Source organism: Phalacrocorax aristotelis, chromosome 4 (assembly GCF_949628215.1).
Source record: "Phalacrocorax aristotelis chromosome 4, bGulAri2.1, whole genome shotgun sequence".
Taxonomy (NCBI): domain Eukaryota; kingdom Metazoa; phylum Chordata; class Aves; order Suliformes; family Phalacrocoracidae; genus Phalacrocorax; species Phalacrocorax aristotelis.
Genome location: NC_134279.1, coordinates 75,870,124 through 75,895,803, shown reverse-complemented (window position 1 = coordinate 75,895,803; position 25,680 = coordinate 75,870,124). Strand labels below are relative to the sequence as shown.

The 25,680-nt window shown below is 44.7% G+C and overlaps 1 protein-coding gene across 3 annotated transcripts; it reads right to left on the bottom strand.

Annotated features, from left to right (window-relative positions):
* Positions 1 to 406: 406 nt before the first annotated feature.
* On the bottom strand, positions 407 to 25,680 carry TMEM129 (transmembrane protein 129, E3 ubiquitin ligase). 3 transcript variants are annotated; one of them, XR_012660424.1, is made up of 5 exons: positions 25,419 to 25,680; positions 24,395 to 24,869; positions 21,844 to 22,003; positions 4,756 to 4,869; positions 4,256 to 4,672 (listed from the first exon to the last, which is right to left on the bottom strand). XR_012660424.1 is itself a non-coding variant. In XM_075092074.1 (4 exons), exons 1-4 carry the CDS (start codon positions 25,621 to 25,623, stop codon positions 4,424 to 4,426), a joined length of 1,089 nt encoding a protein of 362 aa, XP_074948175.1. In that variant the 5' UTR covers positions 25,624 to 25,677; the 3' UTR covers positions 407 to 4,423. The 3 variants fall into 3 exon arrangements, 2 of the variants coding, with proteins under 2 accessions (XP_074948175.1, XP_074948176.1); XM_075092074.1 differs by lacking the exon at positions 4,756 to 4,869 and having other exon boundaries at positions 407 to 4,672; positions 25,419 to 25,677; XM_075092075.1 differs by lacking the exons at positions 4,256 to 4,672; positions 4,756 to 4,869 and adding an exon at positions 10,074 to 10,205.

Genomic DNA, 25,680 nt, shown 5'->3' with positions numbered 1-25,680 from the left:
CTGAGTAATGCCACGATAAAAAATTTTGTTACATACAGGACACGGCATTGCTATATGCCAGTGCTCCCCTGGAAAGGCAAATTTCTCGTCATTGCCTCTGCTGATGCCGTGAAATCCAGTGTCATTCCTTCTCCCCTGCTAGTTACAGGAAGTATTTGGGTTTTGTTTCCTGAGATATAGGCAGAAGATTTTACCGTCTTTCTTTTATGCAATCCTCTGCATTCAGGTTATATTAGGAAAATTCATCGAAGGAATTACGAGGTGCACCTTCAGGAGAATTTAAGCCCTCTTTGTATTCACATGTTCTCAGCTAAAGCATGGTATACAGATGAGTCAGACTGATTACCACCCGTATACAGTTTTAACTGATAAATATAACTTTGAAATGAAAACCAGAAGTCTTACATAAAATAAATCATATTTTTATTCAGCTCTTCAGAGAGTTTTAAGCTTAACTACATGTATTCATTAAGCCTTTTCCTTAAAGGCTATCCAAACAATACTGTCCATTTTAAAATAGGTAAGCTATCTAGATTTAAAAAAGCAACCACAATTAACAAACCCTGTGGTATATCTTTGGAAGAAAATGTCTTGTAATGCATGTAAGAGCTTGAGTATTTGTATTTCAACTCCTTAAATATCTCAAAGTCAACATTTCTTAAGAAATGGCACTCAGAACTTCAGTCAGTTATGTCTTATTGAGGTTTTGCCTGACTGGAATGGTATATAGCTGCAGTCTACCAAGTTCTAACACAACAAAAATACTCATACTAAGGAGACGTATAATAACCTGGTATTTTGGTTTCAAGTTATGGCAAGCCTCATCGTAAACAACTGCATTCATATAATGGATTTACAATACATCCTGCTTGGACAATAATACCTTTTTTGTGTTAGCAAACCATGTTAACCTAAAAAATCAACAGGTAACATATTTTGCCCATATTTTCTGGAATGCTACAGTTACAGAAATAACAAAACTGTGGAAATAAATAATACAGCCAAAGTCTGTGTTTTCAGAAACACCTGTTCAGCTGCAGCACGTATGGAAATTTGGGCTATGCATGTATACATACATATGGGGTATTTATACTGACACTGTACACCCACATATAGATTGTCTTACTGTAATGACATTACATTGATATAACATACTTCAGTTTACTAACTTCGTCTATCCACAAGTCAGTGATGTGGAAAAGCATACATACTGCTGAAAAAGCAATGCTAAATCACTAATAATGCAAGAAAAAATGAGTAAATATTTTAGCCCACCACATTACTTGGTTCATTTTTTTCTTAGAAAAAGTGCTGTAAAAAGACTGATTCTAAACCCTATTCTTATGTTTAAGAAACATATCAAGACCGGGTGCGAGGCAATGTATTTCTTTTTACCACAGAGATCATCTCTAGAAAAAGCCTGTGAATATGTTTCTTCGGATGATGACCTGAAGCTATCACAAAGACAAATGCCTATTTTAATATGGTATTATTTTCATGTTCAGTGATTTATTCAAGACAAATAAGATATCGCATGACTCTGCAGGGAGAGGTCACAGTTTCTCCTACTGTCTCTAAGAAAAACACGTCATATGGATTTTGAACAAGTTTGCTCTCTAACACAGCCTTTAAGCAGCTTACCAACTTTGGAGGCAGGCATGCCAGATTACTTTGAGAATTTAAACTTGGGAAAAAAATTGCTTGTTTTAAGGAACTTAAGTCAGGCACTGTGATTAACATAAATCATAATTTTTAGTAATTATTACTAAGTTTTTTAAGAGGCACTTCTGTGGATAGAGCACTACCATTAAAAATGCAAGAGTATTACACATTTATGACTGTTACTTTGTCGTACTGTTATATTGGCAAAAGAAGTAAGATGAATAAAAGCAAAGTTTCTCTGAAATGAAAACTTCCCATCAATTCAAAGCAATTAGGAGACTAAAGCTCTTATCACAGAGATGCCACTGGCAACTGACCTGTTTTTCTAGAAAACCATCTGCCACTACACATACCTATTACCTAAGTTTCTCAAGGCCTTTGCGATGTTAACTTTGCACGTCTTTACAATAAATACTTCTATTCCAAAGAGGAAAAGAGCTGTAGGAATTGAATGACTGTCAGTGGCAAAACGACAGCTCCAAAATCCTACCCTCTCTTCTGCAACTATTTCAAGGACCACATTCCTTGTATCTGTGCCACATTATGTAAACTTTCCAGAAGTAAAAAGTACAAAAGGCTTATTTGTGAGGCCGCTGCACAGTGGGGAGGTGCGTGTCAGATAACACCACCTGGCCCTGTAAGAATCTTCCAAGGCTAAAACGCCCTGCAGAGACCATTTCAAACTTCCAAATAACTTTCCCACAGAAGTACTGGAAAATATTTTCAATTCAATCACTGATCAGCTCCTTGATTTTTTATTAATTTTCAGACTTGTCAACAAATCTGTCTGAAACTCAGGAACTCAATCCTATTCAGATGAAGAGGGACATGCCACTTAAGGTCTTTTTGGGAAAGCAAGACAAATCCAGTCTCGGTGTCAAATTTTCACTTTATCCAGTCCAAAAAAACAGGTAATGAAAAACAGAAAAATCACCCTTATTAACAGGTAGTACCGATAATTGCATAGTAAATGTTGTATATGTAACAACTGAGATACGCTCTAGCAATTAGAGTCCTTAAACCCAAACAGTTTGGATTTTTATAAGTGCATGTTATTAAAAAAATCAACACCAACAACGTAACCTATATGTTAGTTCTCAAATTATGCTGTCAAACCTGTTCCCGATTCCTTATCCTTCTCCAAAATAGGGCTTGCAGCCACATTCATAACCATTTCCTGGCTGTCTGGCTCTAAACACACCATGCAACTTGTAGCTACACGGAGACTCTAACGCAATCGTTCATGGCTGTGCTTCCAGTACTTCTGCCATTTTTAGCATCCTGCCACTTATTCCTGCTCAAAGCCGTTTTCCCTACCATGGTAATCAAGACATTTTGAGTTAACCACTGGCATGTCATCTATGCTAGTGATTTACTGATAAGATCTTCCTGATTATAGAGGTGGGAGCTATGAAGGCTTCTATTCTCCTAGACCAAAGCACTAAACTATTCCTTTCTCCCTCTATTTGACCACCTGTCTGCCTGGAGTTACTACCCCTCTAAGACAGACAACTCAAGCAAGCAAATAGCTGCATCTCAGCCCCTGTGCTGCACAGGTCAGTGTAAGAACTCACATTCTCCAGCAGCTTGAGGCTTTCTGCCAAGCAGTATGCCAAATAATTGTTCATTGAAGGGTACGATGCACAGCTAGAACACTAAGCACTGCATTTAGGTCTAGGAGTAGGGCTCTCTTAAATGTACTGAAAATGCTTTGATTTTAATTTACAAATTATTCTGGTGCAGATCAGACCAAAAAGTGTGCATCAGTACCCTATGAGCATTAAAACACTGACTATTACTTACGATCAGTCTTTGAATTCCAAGCCTGAAAAACTTTCATTAATTACCGTCATTCTTCGGGGATCCTTTGTGATCCTGCCGTCTCTTTCAGGGGAAAGGTTACCCCTCAGGAAAATCTTACAGGCTTTGAAATAGCTTTGAAATACTTTTAGAGTATTTAAACAGTTCAGGCGTTTGCTGTACTCCTTTCAAATGTATAACAAAAAGTCCATCACCTAAAAAGCATCGGAACCCTAAGCAATGTAACTCCTGGCATCCAACAGATACAACCATGCATAGCGTTAGCAGTGTAGGTAAATGGGGTATGTTTCTGAATCCTTCTGTTGTTTGAAATAAATCAATCAAAATATAAATTAGAAGCAGATTAAGTGAATAAAAGGTCCCTATGGGAGTTGTACATATTCAGATATTAAATTCCTTAGCCTACAGAAACTAATCCCCTTTATAAGTGGAGGGAACAAGCAGAAGGAACACAACTGGTATACTTGTTGGGTGAACACTGGCAAAGACTAGTAAGAACTTTACATATGGATTAAAGAACAACAAAAGTATCAATGAAGTCTAGCCATAGTAATTTTCTCAGTTAGCCCTTTACTAAAGATCAAAACCCAAGTTAAATTTAAAAATGTAAAGAATTTAACCTACATTAAAACTGGAAAAGAGAATAGTACTGCAAATACAGAAGGGATACCCTTATTCCATCCAAGATATAAGAAAGGAAAATATGGGTTAACAAAAAAAAAATATCCCGAAACTGACATCTGGTGAATAAAAACCAAAGACACAGGTAAGAGTGGAGAGGAACTAAAAAGATTTACATCTGCTTTCCACGCTACAGAAGCTTTGGAGTTTGCACCCCTGTAGAACACGAAGTCTCAGAAACAAATCTAACAGGCCTTTTAACCAAACCCACTATGAAATACATTCACATTGAAAAAGTTAAAACATACCCAAGTATTATTCATCGTATTATGCAAACATCTAAAATGCAAAATTTGGCTCGGCAAGTCGGACAAGGCACTTGGCTTGACAGCCAGGTCTCTGGGTGCTGCTGATCCTGTCGGCTGGCAAACCATTTGCCCATGCAGGTGAGGCACCACATGGGACGACAGTAGCACTGCTGACATTCCCCTTCGTTTGGCTCCTGGCAGTTCTTGATGAGCTTGATGTTAGCGATAGTCTGCATACACCCTATGCATGGCTCCAGCTCCTAAAGCAGGAGAAAAATGGCAAAATTATGGACTGCACAGAATGGTTTCTGTTATTGCTCTTCAAAGGCTTTTAGAAAATTACCTGCGCACAAGCATAGCAGGGACCTGAGTTGGGCAGAGCCTCAAGGCAGAACTGTCCCATCAGAAGATACCAAACAGTTTCAATCTGCAGAGCCCTGTTTTATCAGAACACCCTCTAATGAATGAGAACAAAGTATTGCTTTAAACAGAAAACTCAGAACTGCTGCATGAGACTGATTAAACAAAAATGACTGAAAATAAACATTCTTTTTCTCTCTGAAAAGCTCTACCTGTTTCCAGAGCACAGCAGCCAGACGAAGGTAAGCAAGCAGCTGTCTTTATCATTCAGACATACTGTTTTTCAAAAAACATACCAATATAAAGTAAGGAAAATCAGCAAAGCAAACAGTTCTTACCACTTACTACAGCAAACGGCTGTTCCTATCTTCCACCTTTGTAAGTAAGAGACATAAAAGTGGAAAGTGGGGCTCTACTGAACACAATAGGCACTCATTTTGAAGGACCAGAAATTTACTTATTTTTCTTGGATTATACTGGAATAATTGGTACTTCCTCACCGTTAATTATGCCACATGAACTTGCAGTTGCATACAGGGAGATCATCTTGCCATGAAGTGTTTTACAATTAATAAACAATAATTAGCATTTCCCATGTGTCTTCCAGCCAGAGCTCTCCAAGAACTTGTCAAGGTTCAAAAAACAACACACTGAACAGGCATAGAGACCTGAATGCTATTCTGGTGTAACAGAAAGCAGCTCTGCTTTGTGGTCTCTAGTCCCCATCTGCAATGTCTCTCCCTTGTCAGCTCAGGTGCCTGTTCAACCACACTGGGGGCTTGACTGTGGAGCGGATCATCTTTCTTTGCCTCTGTTCACCTCGATCATTTCCCCCAACCAGGTTCACCGCAGACAGTGTGTTTTGTCAACATGGGGATAAGGAGAGTGCAGGAAGCAGGACTCCTTCTTCCAGAAGCTGTATCAGCTTTTAGCTTGTGAAATTAGGGCTTACTATAGTTTTTAGGCAGGAAAAACTCTAGCACAGAAAGGTTAACTAACTTTTTCAACTTATTCACGGAGCATCAGAAGAGGGGAAAAACCCATGTTGTATTTTTAATGTCCAAATCATTTATCACTCAATGTCAAACCGAAACTCACTGACACTCAACTGACACTTAAATGTGTCACAAATTAAAAGCCCTGCAAGAAAGCAACTCTTTCAAATGAATAGTATCTTCTCTTTATTCTGAACATCTCGTTTCACTATATGCTGGCACTGCAGTCGGAACACAAAATCACATTATGTGCAGACATATCTGATCCAGTTTTATTTTAGCTAGTTCATGTAACCATACAGTGAATATACAATCTAAACTGCATGACTGCCATAGATATAAAGTACTCCATTAGCTGGAACATCAGACACAGACTCACTGCAGAGTCACCAGAACTAGTTTAATTAGTTACCTCTGGTACATTGAACCACGCTCTAGTCACACTTCCGAGTGCAGCACAAGTATCACAATGACCAAGTCTCCACAAATATTACTGAAGGAAGGACTCCATGGAGTTATTTACAATTAAAGCAAACCCCAATTAAGAATAATTAATTTATTTCAGCAGAAGATTCAGCAAAACTTGGCTGTCTAGAAAAGCTATCTGTAATGGAGCAAACTGCCTAAAGAACAGTAAGAACAGCTGGGATTCTAGCTCCCCATAAACCTTCTGGAAATGTAACCTCATAATTTTCAAATGTTTTCAAGTAAATTTTTTACGGAAATTATTATCGGGGACTTTCTTCCTCTCTGCTACTTCTTATGTCTCAAAAATGCAATGTTCATCTCCTCACAGAAGGAACAGAAGCAACAGCCAGGACTATGTTTATTACACATTTACTGAAATGGAAGTTGATGGATGCACCCACCCCGGCTGAGTGAACAGCTCTGATTCAGGCCTGACTGGAGTCAGCCCTGCTGTGCAGACCTTGAGAAATTGTGCTAGGCAGTATCTTCTCAGGAACTAAGGAATTTAGGCTATGTCTTATCAGGAGCTAAGGGTGCCAGCCTGAGCTGGAACTAGAAAAACTAAAACTGCTACAGCTGCACACCAAGGACAATTTGACTACACGTCAATCACTTTACACTATAAATATCTGCAGCCGCCCCAAGCCCATTGAGCTCTCCTGTAAGGCAGCAGGCTGCACGGTGGCAGAGATCTCCCCTTGGGTAGGATGCCTCTCAAGGTTACTGCTGGAAGTCGAGAGATCCCTTACCTGGCACCTGTTACCTACAGCAAGGTAAGCAACATCTTATATTAGATCTAAAGCATACTGTATACAAGCTATCTTAATTATTTGAAGTGCATTAAGTAGTAGAGTGTTTGACTGCTGCTGAATTACCGTTGATTTACAATTTAATTACTGTTTAAGTGCAGTTTAATAACTATCATTTAATCATCAATCATTGTTTAATAAAACCTTTTGGTTAACCCCACAACTTCTTTTAATAATTCACCTACAACAAAAACTGGCAGTCAGCAGGACGGTGGGTTCAATCACTGGCTACTTATAGAGGCATGGAGTTAGCTGTTCACTGAAATTTTTGGAATATTGGGCATGTGAAAATTGGGATAATTGGAGTAAGATAGCGGAGCAGCTAAACCTCACAAGAGGAAAAATGAAAGATGGTAAAGAAAAAGGAATAATATGCAAAATGTTGGGAACATGTTTGGAAGCAGCCTGTTAGTATAAGGAATGAAGGGAAAGCGAAATGCAAAAGTTACAAGATGAGGTTGAACAAAGAAAGCGACAAGAAATGCTGTTATCTCTGTGAATAGACCAATTGCTGAAACAGCTGGGGGAGGAAAAAGAAAAACGAAGGAAGGTAAAGGATAACTAAAACTCAAAATTACTTGGGCCCCCAACCCCCCAGATCCTGTAAAAATCTGTATACTAATCATATCCCCGGAAGACTGGGATGGAGATATTTGGGAGGACCCTGATCGAGAACTTAGTGAGGAGAGTGAATTAGATGAATCAAAATTTAAGGTAGCCCCTGATATTAAAACCGAGGTGTCTGCTGGACCCCAAGGGGGCAACCAGCAAAACGTCACAAGGACCATTCCATGGGACCCCCTGCAGCTGGCCAATCTGCAAGAAAAATATGGGTGGAAGCCTGCCAAGAATGAGACTGAGTATCTTGGCGCGTCTCCTTAACTGGAGGAGACCATATTATGTTAGATCAAAGTGAAGCTGATAGCTTTTGGGGACCAGGAGCATTCTTGAACAAGGGACCAGACACTGAACCACACTGTATCATGGGGCGAGTGTTGTATTGGGCGGGGGCACTGACCCTCGGGATGGAGAGGAGCCCCCTGCTATGCTAATAAGATAATTAAGTAAACTTTCTACTGCTGTTACACAAGCAGCCTGCCTTCAGGCTACGAACAACGGGTGCACATGGTAATGACCCTATCGCTGCCCCTTTAGACTCTAAGGCTATGAAACCACTGATAAGGGAAGCCCCTGCTACCTTAAAACTGTACCTCATTGCAAAAAGGGACAAAATAAGACAAAACATAGAGCAGAACACTCAGGAGGGTCAGGATGGCCAACTCCACCTCCGATCTATCCTGACCTGGGCAGGACTGTTACATGGCATCGTCAGTCACGGTCGAGAGATGGGGTGGGACAAACTGACACCAACTGGGCAATCAGAGCTAAAGCAGACAGCAGACGGATCTGGCAAGTAAAACAGACTGCCCAGAACCCCTGATACCTTCCCCAACCTCATAAACCCCCGGTGAGGTAGGGTACTCCCAAAAAGGCATAATGAAGTATGGAGAAAAGCCTTAGCACGAGGCATACCTCAGGGAGCCATATGGGGGCAACTGATGGGGACTGTACTCAGTCTGATCAAGGCTTTTGAAAAACAAGGGGTATCAGGGAATCTGGAACAAACCAAACAATCGTCAACCCCCAAAGACCCTGTAAATAACCCTTTTAGACCTCTTAGGGAGGAACTGCAAACCTTGAAGCCAAAAAAAGAGTAAGTCCTGGACAGCAACTCGGGCTGCCTGTCCAGAGGATTGAAACTTATCAATGGGATAACACAGACAGCCCTCACATTTATGCCTCAGTCGGCCCCCAAAGACAGCTAGTAATTTTTTTAATTGACACAAAGCTCAAATTTCAGTAATCTTAAATTTGGATGCCCAAAGAACTTATGTTAAGCCTGGCCAACAGAGGGTTAAAATAACAGGATTTACCAGCAAAAGTAAAAGATGCCCAGAGCTAAAGTTGTTATTGCCAGGGCAAAAAAGGGTATCAAGGCACTGATTAGCAGTAGTTTCAGGGAAAGAAAATGTGTTAGGCTTTGACTCATCCAAACAAGGATGAGTTTGGAAATTTTGGCTGCCTGGAGTGTCCTTGGTTAGCTGATAAAAATTAGCAGCTGCTCGTAGGTGTCAGTGAACTGGCGAAGTTCGCTTACTGTGAGCTGCACCCACGCTGCCTGACTCAAAAATAACTTCCCTCAGTATCCTAGCTCTGCTGCCGCCCAGAGGGGTATTGTGGAGGTCAAAAGACACATTATCTCCTGAAGGCCCTCCCCATATAATTCCCCAGTGTGGCCAGTTAAAAAACAGACAGGAGGTGGCGCCTAACCATAGACTATAGAAGATTAAAGGCAAACATGGTCCCTCTCCCGGCTACCATCCCAAACATCGAACATCTCTACATTAACTGCCACCCGCACGCTGCTGCTCATCCCTGGATGATGGTACTATATGTAAAATACATGGTTTTCTACAGTGCCATTGAAGGAGGAGGATAAAAAAAAATTTGTTTTTACCTAGGATGGGATACAATTTACTTTTAATAAACTTCCTCAGGGCTGCTAGCATTCACCCACTATAGCTCGGTGGAGCAAAACACTGTATTAGTGCTAGGTGGCTTTATCCCAGCTATTCATCAAGCATATATAATTCATACATGTTCGTTTTCTGGATTAAATAAAGGTGGCCTGTCCACCTAGGTACAGCCTGTAATTGGTGTCTGCAGGAAAGATGACGCATCATGATAATGAGTCCCTTTTCATCCCTACATATTATCAGACCTCTACCACCTCTCTCCTCACTCCTCATTGGGGTTCAGCACCTGCCTTAGAAAAAAATCAGTTTATTTACAGTTAGTTAGGATTTTACAATCCTAATCTCTTCCCTGGCTCCCGAATATACATTGTGGTGGATTGACTTTGGCTGGACGCCAGATGCCCACCCAGCTGCTCTGTCACTCCCCATCCTCAGCAGCATGGAAGTGGAGAAAATAAGATGGAAATAAAATCGTGGGCCAAGATAAAGGCAGTTTAATAAAGCAAAAGCAAAGGCTGCCTGCTGAAGCAAAGGAAAACAAGAGATTTATTCTCTACTTCCCATCAGCAGGTGATGGCCAGCCACTTCCCAGGAAGTAGGGCTTCAGTAGGCATAGCAGTTGCTCTGGAAGACAAACACCATAATAACGAATGCCTCCTCCCTGCCCCTTTCTTTTAGCTTTTATTCCTGAGCAGATGTTATACAATATGGACTATCCCATGGGTCAGTTGGGGTCAGCTATCCTGGCTATGTTCCCTCCGAAGATCTTGCCCACCCCCCCAGACTACTGGTGAGGGGGGAATGTTAGAGAGACAGTCTTGATGCTGTGCGAGCACTGCTCAGCAACAGCCAAACCACTGGTGGGTTATCATCAGCTTTCTAGCTACCGATACAAAGCACAACATTTTGAGGGCTGCTGTGGGGAAAGTTAACTCCATCTCAGCCGGAACAAATACATATGTACTGTGTCCACAGGTGTAAATAAAGCCTGATTCAAATGACAATGGACAACCTTCTCTTGCCAGAAACTTGAGAGTCCTAATTCTGTGAGTAGTTCATAATTGTCCTCATATCACTTCCCTCGTGCACCAACATGAATCACAGAATGGTTTGGGTTGGAAGACACCTTTAAAGGTCACCTAGTCCAACCCCCCTGCAGGGAGCAGGGACATCTTCAACTAGATTGGGTTGCTCAGAGCCCTGTCCAGCCTGACCCTAAATGTTTCCAGGGATGGGGCATCTACTACCTCTCTGTGCAACATGTTCCAATGTTTCACCACCCTCATGGTAAAAAATTTCTTCCTTATATCCAGTCTAAATCTACCCTCCTTTAGTTTACAACTATTACCCCTTGTCCTGTCACAATTAGGCCTTGCTAAAGAGGTTGCCCACGTCTTTCCTGTAGTCCTCTATTAAGTACTGAACGGCCGCAATAAAGTCTCCCACAGCCATCTCTTCTCCAGGCTGAACAACCCCAACTCACAGAATCACAGAATCCCATGTTGGAAGGGACCTCTGGAGATCATCTAGTCCAACCATTCTAGGAAGAGCACAGTCTAGACAAGATAGCCCAGCACCCTGTCCAGACGACTCTTGAAGGTGTCCAACGTGGCCGAGTCAACCACTTCCCTGGGGAGATTATTCCAATGGTTAACTGTCCTCAGCGTGAAAAATTTCCCTCTGGTGTACAATCGGAATCTCCCCAAGAGCAATTTGTGTCCATTCCCTCTTGTCCTCTCCATGTGACTCCATCTGCTTTATAGCTACCCCTTAAGTACTGGTACATGGTGATGAGATCCCCTCTGAGCCTCCTTTTCTCAAGGCTGAACAAACCCAGTTCTCTCAGCTTGTCCTCGTATGGCAGCTTCCCAGTCCTCTGATCATCTTGGTGGCCCTTCTCTGGACCCCTCCCAGCCTGTCCGCATCCTTTTTGTACAGCGGGGACCAGAACTGCACACAGTACTCCAGATGTGGCCTGACAAGCGCTGAGTAGAGTGGGATAATGACTTCTTTCTCTCTGCTGGTGATGCCCTTTTTGATGCAACCCAGCATCCTGTTGGCCTTCTTGGCTGCAGCAGCCACTGTTCGCTCATGTTGAGCTTTCTGTCCACCTGGACCCCCAGGTCCCTTTCCACAGAGCTGCTCTCCAGCCAGGTGGATCCCAGTCTGTGCTGCACTCCTGGGTTATGTTTTCCCAGGTGCACGATCTTACACTTTTCTTTGTTGAACTTCATAAGGTTCTTGCTGGCCCACTCCTCCAGCCTACCCAGATCTCCCTGCAGAGCAGCTCTCCCTTCTGGGGTGTCTACTTCCCCACTCAACTTGGTGTCATCAGCAAACTTCATCAGGCTATACTTGATGCCATTATCCAGATCACTTATAAAGATATTGAATAACATTGGGCCCAATATTGATCCCTGGGGGACTCCACAAGTGACAGGTTGCCATTTTGAGAAAGAGCTATTTACCACCACCCTTTGGGTGTGACCTGTCAGCCTGTTCCCCACCCATTGCACAGACCTCTTGTCTAGGCCATAACACATCAATTTCTCGAGGAGGAGACTATGGGGGACCGTATCGAAGGCCTTGGAGAAGTCCAGGTAAACAATGGCCACTGCCCACCCCATGTCAACCAGGCAAGTCACTTTGTCATAGAAGGCCACCAGGTTTGTCAAGCACGATCTGCCTTTAGTGAAGCCATGTTGGCTTTTCCCAATCACGTGCTTCAATTGACTTGTGACGGCCCCCAGGAGGATTCATTCCATAACTTTTCCAGGGATTGAAGTAAGGCTGATGGGCCTATAGTTACCTGGATCCTCCCTCGAGCCCTTCTTGTAGATAGGGGTAACATTTGCCTTCCTCCAGTCCTCTGGGACACCCCCGGTTCTCCACGACTTCTCAAAGATTATGGAGAGCGGCCTTGCGATGATGTCAGCCAGCTCTCTCAACACCCTCGGGTGGTTGGCGTCAGGACCCATTGATTTGTAGGGGTCAAGCTCCTGTAGTAATTCACGTACTAACTCTTCCTTCACCGATGGTGGGTCGGTGTTTGGTTCAATTGGCAATTTTGTTCCCAAAGCCTGGGACCCTACAGTGCTGGTAAAGACAGAGGTGAAGAAGGTGTTAAGGACCTCTGCCTTTTCAGCATCATTGGTGATTGACTCTCCTTTTCTGTTTAACAGTGGGCCTATGTTTTCCTTCTTTTTCTCCTTATGGTTGACATGTCTGAAGAAACCTTTCTTGTTATTTTTTATGTCTACAGCCAGTTTCAATTCAAATTGGGATTTTGCTTTTCTGACTGCATCTCTGCACTCTCTGGCTATGCCCTTGTAGTTCTCAGTGGATAATCCTCCACTTCTCCATTTCTGGTGTGCTTCCCTTTTGGATTTGAGTAGACCCAGGAGGTCACGGTTGAGCCATGGGGGCCTCTTGCTCCACTTACTTCCCTTACCTTTGTAGGGGAAAAATTGGCTTTGTGCTTCCAATAGAGAGTTCTTGAAGAATTCCCAGCACTCACTAGCTCCTTTGTCTTCCATGGAAGCTTCCCATTGAATCCCTCCCAGTTGAGCCCTGAGTGCACTGAAGTTTGCTCTTCTAAAATCAAGAACCCTTGTCTTAGAGGTGACCTTCAGCACACTCAGCAGGATCCCAAACTCCACAATATTGTGGTCACTGCAGCCAAGGCTATTGCTAACCGAGATATTACAAAGCAGGCTTTCTCGGTTTGTGAATAGCAAGTCCAGCAGTGCCTCCTTCCTGGTTGGCACATCTAACATTTGTATCAGGAAACAGTCCTCTATACATTCCAGGAACTTGGTGGATGACATGCAAGCTTCCATATTGTTCTTCCAGCAGATGTCTGGGTAGTTGAAGTCACCCATCAGGACCAGGTTCTGTTGGCCAGAAGCTTGCTTTAGTGCCCCAAATATCGCTTCATCGGCTTCATCACCATGGTTAGGAGGTCGATAGCAGATGCCCACTGTGAGGTCCTGTTTGGATATGACCCCTTTGACTTTAACCCAGAGGCATTCGATAGAGCAGTCGCAATCACCATAGTTGACTTCGATGCATGCAAGGTGTTCCTTGATGTAGAGTGCAACTCCTCCACCTCTTCTACCTTGCCTGTCTTTACAAACGAGCCTGTAACCATCCATTGCGATTCCCCCAGTTGTTTGAGGCGTCCCACCATGTTTCAGTTACTCCTATGATGTCGTACCCTTCTGAGTGGGCACGGAGCTCCAGTTCCTCCTGTTTGTTACCTAGACTGCGTGCATTCGTGTACATACACTTGAGGTGTTTACTCTTTTGTTTCTCCTCTTGGGAGACAGCTAAGGAACCTTTGTGACCACACTGCTTGGCCTGACTTACTCCCCCACTGGATGTGCTGGTGTGAGTGTTTCCTCCACAGATCCCACCCCCCAAGTCCTTTAGTTTAAAGCCCGCCTCACCAAATTAGCCAGCCTACTGCTGAAGATTCCCTTACCCCTTTTAGACAGATGGATTCCATCCCTCCCCAGCATGTTGCCGTCATTGAAGAACACTCCATTGTCATAAAAGCCAAGCCCCTCACGATGGCACCAACCACGTAGCCAGGAGTTCATATACGTTACGCACCTGTTTCTGGCTGCTCCCTTCCCTCGAACTGGGAAAATGGAAGGGAAGATCACTTGGGCGCCAATGTTTTTCACTTACTCACCCAGGGCTCAAAAATCTTCCTTGATTTTATCCAGGTTGTGGCTCTCAGTGTCGTTCGTGCCTGCATGAAATAGTAGTAGTGGATAGTAGTCTGTTTTCCTGATGAGTTGTGGCACCCTCTCAGCAACGTCTCGGCCCTTGGCTCCTGGTAGGCAGCATACCTCTCGTGACTCCCTGTCAGGTCAGCAGATGGGTGCCTCAGTACCCTTCAACAGAGAGCCACAAGCACTCATTGTTTCTTTTTATGATATCCACTGTGTGCTGCTGGTACAGTTTCCCCTTGCAGGGGACTTTGCAGACCTTGCTCATGGCTGTCCTCAGTCGTTAAGGCTTCATATCTGTTTCTAATTGTGATGGTGGAGGGTGCAGGCTGATGTGGAATCCTGCTCTTGTGAGTCACCAGGGTCCACGGTGCATCATTCTCAGCGGTGTTTGCCACAGGAACATGATTCTGAAACCACCTGTCTATCTCTGCCTCAGCTCCTCTAATACTGTGCAGCCTCTTAACCATTTCCTGCAGTTCAGCCTCCTGACCTAACAGGTCATCAGCCTGTGCACACCTCGTGCAGGTACTTACCTTTTCCTCAGGAGGGGTTTTTGGGCATTTGCCGCACTCCACTGCCTGTACTGATGTGTCTTTCTTACCAGACCCGTCTGGGTGGATGAGCCTGACATCTCAGGGGCTTTGAACAACCCCAACTCTCTCAGCCATTCTTTATAGGAGAGGTGCTCCAGTCCTCGGATCATTTTTGTGGCCCTCCTCTGGACCCCCTCCAAGAGGTCCGTGTTTTTCCCGTGCTGAGGGCTCCAGAGCTAGATGCAGCACTGCAGGGGCAGGGTCTCACCAGAGCAGAGAGGCAGAATCACAGAACCACAGAATCACAGAATGGTAGGGGTTGTAAGGGACCTCTGGAGATCATCTTGTCCAACCCCCCTGCTTGAGCAGGCACACCCAGATCAGGGGGCACAGGAATGCATCCAGGTGGGGTTTGAATGTCTCCAGGGAAGGAGTAGAGTGTCCACAGCCTCTCTGGGCAGCCTGTTCCGCTGCTCCGTCACCCTCACAGTAAAGAAGTTTTTTCTCATATTGAGGTGGAACTTCCTGTGTTGCAACTTGTGCCCATTGCCCCTTGTGCTGTTGTTGGGCACCACTGAAAGGAGTCTAGCCCCATCCTCTTGACACCCACCCTTCAGATATTTATAAGCATCCAGTCCCCTGATCATCTTTGTGGCTCTCCGCTGGACTTGCTTGAGCAGTTCCGCCTCCTTCTTAAGCTGGGGGGCCCAACACTGGACACAGTACTCCAAATGTGGTCTCACTAGGGTAGAGTAGAGGGGGAAGATAACATCCCTTGACCTGCTGGCCACACTCCTTTTAATGCAGCCCAGGATATTGTTGGCCTTCTTGGCCACAGGGGCCCATTGCTGGCTCAGGGTCAGCTTGCTGCCCACCAGCACTCCCAGGTCCTTCTCAACAGAGCCGCTTTCCAGTAGTTCAGCCCCCAACCTGTACTGGTGCAGGGGGTTGCTCCTCCCCAGGGGCAGGACCTTGCACTTGCTCTTGTTGAATTTCATGAGGTTCTCCTCGGCCCAGCTCTCCAGCCTGTCCAGGCCTCGCTGGATGGCAGCACAGCCTTCTGGTGTATCAGCCACTCCTCCCAGCTTGGTATCATCAGCGAACTTGCTGAGGGTGCCCTCTGTCCCATCGTCCAGGTCATTGATGAATATATTGAACAGGACTGGACCCAGCACAGACCCCTGGGGAACACCACCAGTTACAGGCCTCCAACCAGACTCTACTCCACTGGTCATGACTTTCTGAGTTCTGTTGTTGAGCCAGTTCTCTGTCCACCTCACTGTCCACTCATCCAGCCCACACTTCCTTAGCTTGCCTGTGAGGATGCTGTGGGAAACAGTGTCAAATGCCTTACTGAAGCTGAGAAAAGCAACATCCACTGCTCTCCCTTCATCCACCCAGCCAGTCACAGCATCACAGAAGGCTATCAGGTTGGTCACGCGTGATCTTCCCTTGGTGAATCCATGCTGACTGTTTCTCATAACCTTCTTGTCCTCTACATGCCTGGAGATGACCTCCAGGATGAACTGCTCCATCACCTTTCCAGGGACAGAGGTGAGGCTGACTGGCCTATAGTTTCCCAGGCCCCCCTTCTTGCCCTTTTTGAAGACTGGAGTGATATTTGCTTCCCTCCAGTCCTCAGGCACCTCTCCTGTCCTCCACGACCTTTCAAAGATAATGGAGAGTGGCTCAGCAAGAACATCCACCAGCTCCCCCAACAGCACTCCCCACCTCGCCTTGCTGGTCTGTCTGTCCTGAAAAGCCTGTAGCCATCTGTGACAGCATTCCAGTCATGCGAGCTATCCTACTGTGTCTCTGTAATTGCAATCAGATCACATCCCTGCCACCGCACACAGACCTCTAGTTCCTCACGTTTATTCCCCACGCTGCGTGCGTTGGTGTACAGGCATTTCAGAAAGATGCTTGAGCACGCAGGTTTGCCTGGGGGGGCGCACAAGGACCCACTATAGCCATGCACGCCCTTGAGGTAGTTCGTCTCCTGGATGCCATTGCATGAGGCTGCTATGGCACCTTTGCCGCTGCTTTGTCCTGTCGTATTTCCCCATTGTATGTGATGGCATTAGCATTGCCAGTTTGGATCGCTCCCCCTGGGTCCCTCAGTTTAAAGCCCTCCTCACCAAGTTGGTCAGCCTGCTGCCAAAGATTCCCTTGCCCCTTCCCGACAGGTGGATTCCATCCCTCCCTAGCAGCCTATGGCTGTTGAAGAACATCCCGTTTTCATAACAGCCAAAACGCTTTTAGAATAGAATAAAGTTATTACGTTTGGAAAAGACCCTTAAGGTCACCAAGCCCAACAGGTAGCCTATCACTGCCAAGTCCACCATTAAACACTAAACCATATCCTCAAGCACCACGTCTACCCTTCTTTTAAACACCTCCAGAATTGGTGACTCCACCACCCCTCTGGGCAGCCTGTTCCAATGTTTGACAATCCTTTTGGTGAAGAAGTTTTTTCTAATGCCCGACCTGAACTTCCCCTGGCGCAGCTTGAGGCCATTTCCTCTCGTCCTATCGCTTGTTACTTGGGAGAAGAGTCCAACCCCCATCTCGCTACAACCTCCTTTGAGGTAGTTGTAGAGAGCAATAAGGTCTACCCTCAGCCTCCTCTTCTGCAGGCTAAACAACCACAGAACCCTCAGCTGCTCCTTATAAAACCTGTATTCCAGACCCTTCACCAGCTTCATTGCCCTTCTCTGGACACGCTCCAACAACGCAATATCTTTCTTGTAGTGAGGGGCGCAAAACTGAACACAGTACTCGAGGTGCGGCCTCACCAGTGCCGAGTACAGGGGCACCATCCCTGCCCCGCTGCTGCTGGCCACACTATTCCTGATACAAGCCGAGACGCTGTTAGCCATCTTGGCCACCTGGGCACACCGCTGGCTCATGTTCAGCTGGCTGTCAACCAGCACCCCCAGGGCCTTATCTGCCAGGCAGCTTCCCAGCCACCCTTCCCCAAGCCTGTAGCGTTGCATGGGGTGGTTGTGACCCAAGTGCAGGACCACACACTTGGCCGTGTTAAACTTCATACAGTTGACTTCAGCCCATCGATCCAGCCTGTCCAGATCCATCTGTGGAGCCTTCCTACCCTCAAGCAAATCAACACTCCTGTCCAATTTCGTGTCATCTGCAAACCTACTGAGGGTGCACTTCATCCCCTCATCCAGATCATTGATAAAGATATTAAACAAGACTGGCCCCAAAACAGAGCCCTGGGGAACACCGCTTGTGACCAGCCGCCAACTGGATTTAGCTCCGTTCACCACAACTCTCCACATTTGGCCATCCAGCCAGTTTTTTACCCAGCAAAGAAAACACCTATCCAAGCCATGAGCTGCCAGCTTCTCTAGGAGGATGCTGTGGGAGACAGTGTCAGAGGCTTTGCTAAAGTCCAGGTAGATAAAATCCACAGCCTTTCCCTCATCCACTACATAGGTCACCTGGTCATAGAAGGAGGTCAGGTTGGTCAGGCAGGACCTGCCTTTCATGAAGCCCAAAGCTGTAATAAATTTAGATTTTCCAAACATTCTGCTGACCGTATAATGCTCTTTTGCCTTCGATTAATGGGGAAGCCTTAGTCAGCCTTGCTGTTAGGGCCTTTGAAAACAACCTTAAAATGGTTGAACGATGGTAATTCGCCATGAATTATTGATGTCCTGCCTGTCTGGCAAGGTGGGTTTTGCTATTAACACAGTCTGACCTTCTCTAACCATGTCTGGAATGTTTCCCAAAACCAGTCACAAATTGAAAAGTTCCATTAATTTGGTATATTGTGGATCATTCTTATTGAGATGTTTTAAACTAAGCCCATCTGGTCCCTGTGCTGTGTTCTCACTCATCTATTTGATGTGTTTAGAGACTTCTTTCACTGTAATCATGGCTAACTAAAAGGGGTAACCTGTCCGGAGTGACCCCGCCGAGACTTCTGTTATTTTCTCTTTGCAGGAACGGTACCAGGAATGATACCGGAATGCCTTCCTTGGAGATCGGGTTGGTCATCAGAGGAATATATTCATACAATCATAGTGTCATAGAATCATTAAGGTTGGAAAAGTCCTCTAAGATCATCAAGTCCAACTGTCAACCCAACACCTCCATGCCTCCTAAAACATGTCCTGAAGTGCCGCATCTACACTTTTTTTGAACACCTCCAGAATTGGTGACTCCACCACCCCTCTGGGCAGCCTGTTCCAATGCCTGGCCACTCTTTCAGTAAAGAATTTTTTCTTAATACCCAATCTAAACCTCCCCTGGAGCAACTGGAAGCCACTTCCTCTTGTCCTATCGCTTGTCACTAGGGAGAAGAGACCAACACCCACCTCACTACAACCTCCTTTCAGGTAGTTGTAGAGAGCGATAAGGTCTCCCCTCAGCCTCCTCTTCTCCAGGCTAAACAACCACAGTTCCTTCAGCCCCTCCTCAGAAGACCTGCTCTCCAGACCCTTCACAGAGTTTGCTGCCCTTCTCTGGACGCACTCCAGCACCTCAATGTCCTTGTAGTGAGGGGCCCAAAACTGAACACAGTACTCGAGGTGCGGCCTCACCAGTGCCGAGTACAGGGGCACGATCACTGCCCTGCTGCTGTTGGCCACACTATTCCTGATACAAGCCAGGATGCTGATGGCCTCCCTGGCCGCCTGAGCACACCGCTGGCTCATGTTCAGCCGGCTGTCAACCAACACCCCCAGGTCCTTTTCCTCCAGGCAGCTCTCCAGCCACTCCTCCCCAAGCCTGTAGCGTTGCATGGGGTTGTTGTGACCCAAGTGCAGGACCCGGCACTGTGCCTTGTTAAACCTCATATAGTTGACCTCAGCTGATCGATCCAGCCTGTCATCGTTCTCGCAGGATTAATCATTGCCAGCATGGAGCAGATCCAGTTTACACCTCAAGAAACCCAGCGCATGGGTTCGAGGCCCTCACTTCTTTTATTTGTGCTAATTAATACAGTAACTGTAGTACATTCTGCATCATACATGTTTAAAATTGATAGAAGTACAGGAATATTGGGAGAATGAGCAAAAAAACTAGCAATGACAATCACTGGTAATCACACAATTCTAAAAGCAAGTAAAGGTCATCTTATTTCTGTTGTACCAGGTGACAGAATCTCTATTAAATGTCATGTGACAAATTATTCAAAGGGAGACACCTACATGATAATCAGGAAGATAAATGAAACTCAATCAAAATGAAGAGTAGGCTGTCCCTCACACCCCGACTGTATAATAGTTTCCACTTTAATGACGCAACTATAGAAGCGGTGTGCCTGTGGACAGATAAAGGGAGAGAGAGCGAAAATGGACTATCCTTAAAGGTCACGCCAACATCTAGTCCTAGACCTCACACTATACCAACAACTATCTCTACTACCTATCAACCTATTCCCTATTCAATTACTCTCACACTGACCAAGTTACATATCGACAAATTTCTGCAATTGGACCCTATGCTATTAAATGCACGGAACAGCAACAAGTCATATTTAACCTGCCACAGTCCCTCAAAAGAGTACAACTGTCTACATGTACCCATCTGCGTAAGAACACTTTGTGAAGACTTAATTGGTGATAAAAATTTTATCTCTGATGTGTCCAATCAAGCAAATGTATGTGTTTGTAACTTCGTAAACATTACTGGATGTGACTTTAATTACAGAGCCCCAGTGACCTCATATGCACTGTTAAAGGAAAACTACATACTATATCAAGACCTTTTACCTTCCCCCACTGGAATGAACTTGATGCTCTTTCACAAGCTATTGAAACACAAAGACATACAGGCCTTATTACAAAAAGTACAACAAAGCAAAAACACATTCATAACTGTACATCATGATGGAGAAGAAATACACCGTATACTAGGAAGAGTGAATAAGGATGGGGAACACCACTGGTGGGAAACTCTGTTCGGATGGTCTCCAACAGCAACAGGTGTATTGAGCACCATGTTACATCCTCTGGTAATAATGTTTGCTGTCTGTAGTTTGTATTGCTATTAATGTCTTTCTGTATATTCGAGGCTGGTTTTTCGGCCAATCAGTACATCTCGTTGTAAAACATACAAAATATTGTGCTACTGAATGTGTGGAACTATCTTATAATGAACCTTAATTAATTTTGTATTTATCGCTTAATCCTCCAGTAGACAACATGATGCTATTGCCGCCTCATATTTATAGCACAGAGGCAAGAGGTGACCGTACCACCACTCTGTGAAGTAAAGTGAATTGGCTGTAGTCACGGGGTGGAGTGTGACGGATGCGCCCACCCCGGCTGAGTGAACAGCCCTTTGGTTCAGGCCTGACTGGAGTCAGCCCTGCTGTGCAGACCTTGTGAAACTGTGCTAGGCCACAGCTTTTCAGGAACTAAGGAATCTAGGCTTCTAGTCTTATCAGGAGCTAACGGTGCCAGCCTGAGCTGGAACTAGACGAAACTAATACTGTGGCTGCACATGCACACATACACCGAAGGGGAGTTTGACTACGAGTAAATCACTTTACGCTATAAATATCTGCAGCCCCCTGAGCCCATTGAGCTCTCCTGTACGGCAGCAAGCTGCACGGCAGTGATCTCCCCTCAGGCAGGACACCTCTTGAGGTTACTGCTCAAGGTCGAGAGTTCCCTTACCTGGCACCTGTTCTCTACAGTGAGGTAAGCGACATTTTATATTAGATCTAAAGCATATTGTATACAAGCTATCTTAATTATTAGAAGTGCAGTAAGTAGTAGAGTGTTTGACCACCACTGAATTACCGTTGAATTACAGCTAATTACCACTTAATAATCATAATTTAATAATTAACATTTAATCATCATTGTTTAATCATTGTTTAATAAAACCTTTTGATTAACCCCACAACGACTTCTCATAATAATTCACCTGTGACAGCCCTAAGTAAACAGTTATCAATTACACAGTAATCACAGGCTCACTTGTATTGAGAATATTACAGTGGATAGAAAATCTCACCTGAGTGGTTGGAGCGGGATATGTCTGGTTAATTTCCACCAGAGATGTAAAGGTTTCTAGAAATAAATCACTAAGGCTTTGATGGATCACAACATTAGCTGCGTTGCTGATGGGAGCACGGAGCTTTTCTCGGAGCTCCCCATACTCTGTGGAGTTCAACCTGAAGAAGAAAAGATGGAACAAAATGTTACTTTGACTATCTATTCAACTACCTTGATAGTACGTTGCAGAGGTTAACATCAGAGACATGAATCCACTGAAAAGTTCTTTAGGTTGGTACATACTAGTCAGAATAAATACGCAGTGAGCATTTTGTTTTCTTTTGCTGTTTAGTTGTTGTTGTTGGTTTTGAAAAAACTTAGACCAGGCTGTCCTCCTTCATATCTAGGTCAGATTGCTGACAGGATATGCCAGAGAGTAACTAAAACAACATACAAAAATAAAGGAAGGCTATTGAAGTAATCAGCATGAACAAAAGCAATACAGGTACATAAATCATACATTAATTGTAAAGTACTGCATGCACAACTTCTGTCCATCTTTTTAATGCCTATTTACTTATATCACATCTAAGTTCTAGTTTATAAACTCCTGAGGACAGAAATTAAGAGTTGTATCATGTGGCATGTATCACATGGTGATATAATACATACAAGTATCAGAAGAATGTCAATCAGTATCAGTTTCTGCAATTTTATTATACAATTTTAGATAAAACCTGAAATTTTACAAAGGTTACAAACAGCTGCTGGACTTTAAGGCCACAGCAAGCTGCGTTTCACACTAGGTTGCTTCTGCTAAAATAAGTCCTAAGTGAGGCCCACAGACGCCAGGTGGCACCTGAGACCTTGTGCAGATTCTGTAGTGACACATTACTGTTGTTACCCCTTTTTAATGTAACGGTTCTGAACTGTAGATTCAGAACTCCGCAGCTTGATGTTTCCACTCATTAAACAGCTTTCATGGAGAAGCCCAGGGAACGTCACCCTGAAATTCCTCATTCTTCCTACCGCTTGCTGTGTTCCCAGAGCCCGTTACAATGCAACGCTGGCTTAGCTTTAGCTAAGTCTCCATTGTTTTAACAAAAAACATTATCCTATAATAGCTAACAGATACCACCCGTGCAAATAACAGACCTTTGTATCCAGGGGAAAAATTCACCTTGAGCATGCAAGGAAATGCCGCCTGCCTACACAAAACATTTTTCTTCCAGAAACGTCCCACTGTATCTAATTCTGATTCTGGATATACAGTGATCCTATATCCTTAACAGGGGAATTTTGTCCTATGGCACTTTTCTTAAATCCTGCATGACTGCATTCTAGCAGAGATTTGCTATTTCTGACACATCTTATGAAAAGAACTTTTAGACACTCTTCTTAGTGCTGCTCTGTTTAACCACAAAATAAAATTTTGGGGTTTGGACTTTTTTTCCCTAAAAGGAATTGCCAAAGAAGCCGTGATCTTCTCAGCTGGGGATGTAGTTTTATCACTCTGGCACTGAAGTACTTACAGAACAAAATCATTAGTTGTTTAATACTTATTTGGTCACCACTCTCACAGGTCTGTAAAAGTCTCCTCTTTTCTTAGGACTGTCAGACTTACCATAACTAACCTCTCCTTCTGTGCTCTGTTCACCTGGATATCTAACATAATCACCTCTGTGCCTTCCTCATACTTGCCAGGACCCCTCTGCTCACCTGTAAGTCCCATGATCTGTCTACTTTTAATTACCCAGTAAATAAATGCTGCTGACATACAACTTTACAGCAGACACTCAGTTGCCTTCTCAAATATATAGTTGTAGGAGCACCGGCATGGCTTTGTGTACTCTTTTTAATGACACAATCACAACAAAGACTTTAGCACCATTCTAATCAGTGTTACAGGTTCCTGCAAAACTTGTACTTTTGCCTAGCTACACAGAGAGACTGCTGAACAAAATAGCAGGGGCCCTTGGAAAACAAGGCCTAACAGTTCACAGCATTTTTGCTATGATTTACTGCTACGAGAACACATAAATCAGAAATGAACCAGAATTATTTCCTTGCTTTAAGGGCAGTTAGCTTGCAGTAGCTCAGCAAGAACTATTCTGAGCAGCGACAAAATTATGAGCCTTGAGCAGAAAAATTAAAAAAAAAAAGAAAGAGAAGTCGTGGGTGGACAACAGCCAAAAAATAACTGTTTCTCCTCTCCCAAAACTTGGAAGACCAAAGATTCTCCCTTTCATTCCTGTTCTCCATCTTTCGCCTAAGTTTTTCCAGTCACTTCTTTCTGCACCCAGCACAATCCTCTTCTGAAGACCGGATTGAGCAGGGGAGTCCCTCTGTTTAACCATCGTGCATTCAGTGCTGTAGGTGTACAAATCTTTCTAAACAACCTTTCTTCACTGCACTGTGTGTGGCAGAACCGTGTACGCAGCATCTCTGAACACCAGGCAGGGAGCAAAAAAGAAGGGATGAGACCTAAGGAGTCTTTACATCTGCCACAAAAGCACTCCATTAGCACAATCAAATAGCATATATGTAACATAACAGGGTAGTTGTTTTACCGGATATCAAATGCCTTCACATAGGGATTAACACTGGCAACTCGGATGGTGAGGAACTGCACAGGCATATTTGAGTCTGGGGTGAGTTCGTGCTGTCTGGAGTCTGTCACCGTCAAATGAATGTCCTGCTGCTGGGCAACATGTAAACAGTAGGTGGTCACTTTAATCACCCATGTGTCCGTAACAATAACTCTTGCTCCTGGGGTTCCGGTAGCAAATTTGTCAATTCTCCTAAATTCTGTATTGATAGAAGAAGCTACTGCCCTCCAACCTGACTGCGGGAGCGCATGAACAGCAAGCGTTCGGGCTAATGGATGATTATTCCAACCTTTCCGTGACCAGTAATATGCCAGGGCACTGGTGACTGCTGGAAAGAGAACAGCAAAGAAGAAGAAAGTTTTCCATCCTTTTGAAGCCAGGTAGAAGAAACAAAGATGTTTTTCAGGTGCAGCAAAGCACATGCCAAGGTAATAACCTGCAAAGAGAAAGACTTACTTTCAGAAGGCAATTAATTACACACATAAACACATACCCCTGACTCACATAGTTATTTAATCAGTGAGCTCACCTCCAGGAAAGCTAATGTACTTTTGGATGATAACTCAAATTCAAGGCTCCTATCCTAAGCAATCCAAGGTAAATTCTTGCCTGCCACTGATTTTTACCAGAATTATGTAGCTAAACAAAGCTGATTTGAATTTGCAGGTTAAATAAAATTACCCATAATACAACACTTACTTTTAGCAGAATTATATGGCTAAAGGAAGCTGAATTGAATTTGCTGGTTAAATAAAATGCTGTTCCTTTGTAGATGCACCTACTCCGATGCAGCCAGCTGGTTACAAAGTTTATGGTGTACTTTACAAAGAAGCTTGAGAGAATCTAAAATACTGCACTTCCAAGAGGCACAGTGTAACCTGATTCACCCACACCTGCGTGACCCCAGCATGCGGACACGCAGGTGCGGAACCCCTTCCCGTGGGGACACCCGGGCCCTCCCTGCCGCCCACCGGCCGGGGCTCACCCAGGGGCAGAAGGGAGTGCGCCAGCAGCGTGCCGGTACTCCGCCGCAGGTGGTACTGCACGAAGGCCGCGTCCTCGCTGCCCAGCCAGGCGGACAGCAGGCTCTGCACCGTCAGCCCCGCCGAGCGCACCTCGTCGGGCGGGAAGACGAAGCAGACGGCGAACACCAGGTAGGCCAGGGTGAAGGTCACCGCCGGGCTCTCCATCCTGCGCCCCACCGCCGCCCGGCCCGGCCCGGCCCGCCCCCGCCCCGCGGCTCCCTG

What these genes read in the sequence shown, in the direction of transcription:
- TMEM129 (XM_075092074.1), bottom strand. Translation starts at nt 25,623, where the DNA reads ATGGAGAGCCCGGCGGTGACCTTCACCCTGGCCTACCTGGTGTTCGCC. An exon ending in GCACTCCCTTCTGCCCCTGG is followed by an intron (nt 24,870 to 25,418) that starts GTGAGCCCCGGC and finishes TTCTCTTTGCAG; the next exon opens with GTTATTACCTTGGCATGTGC. An exon ending in GTGAAGGCATTTGATATCCG is followed by an intron (nt 22,004 to 24,394) that starts GTAAAACAACTA and finishes TTTCTTCTTCAG; the next exon opens with GTTGAACTCCACAGAGTATG.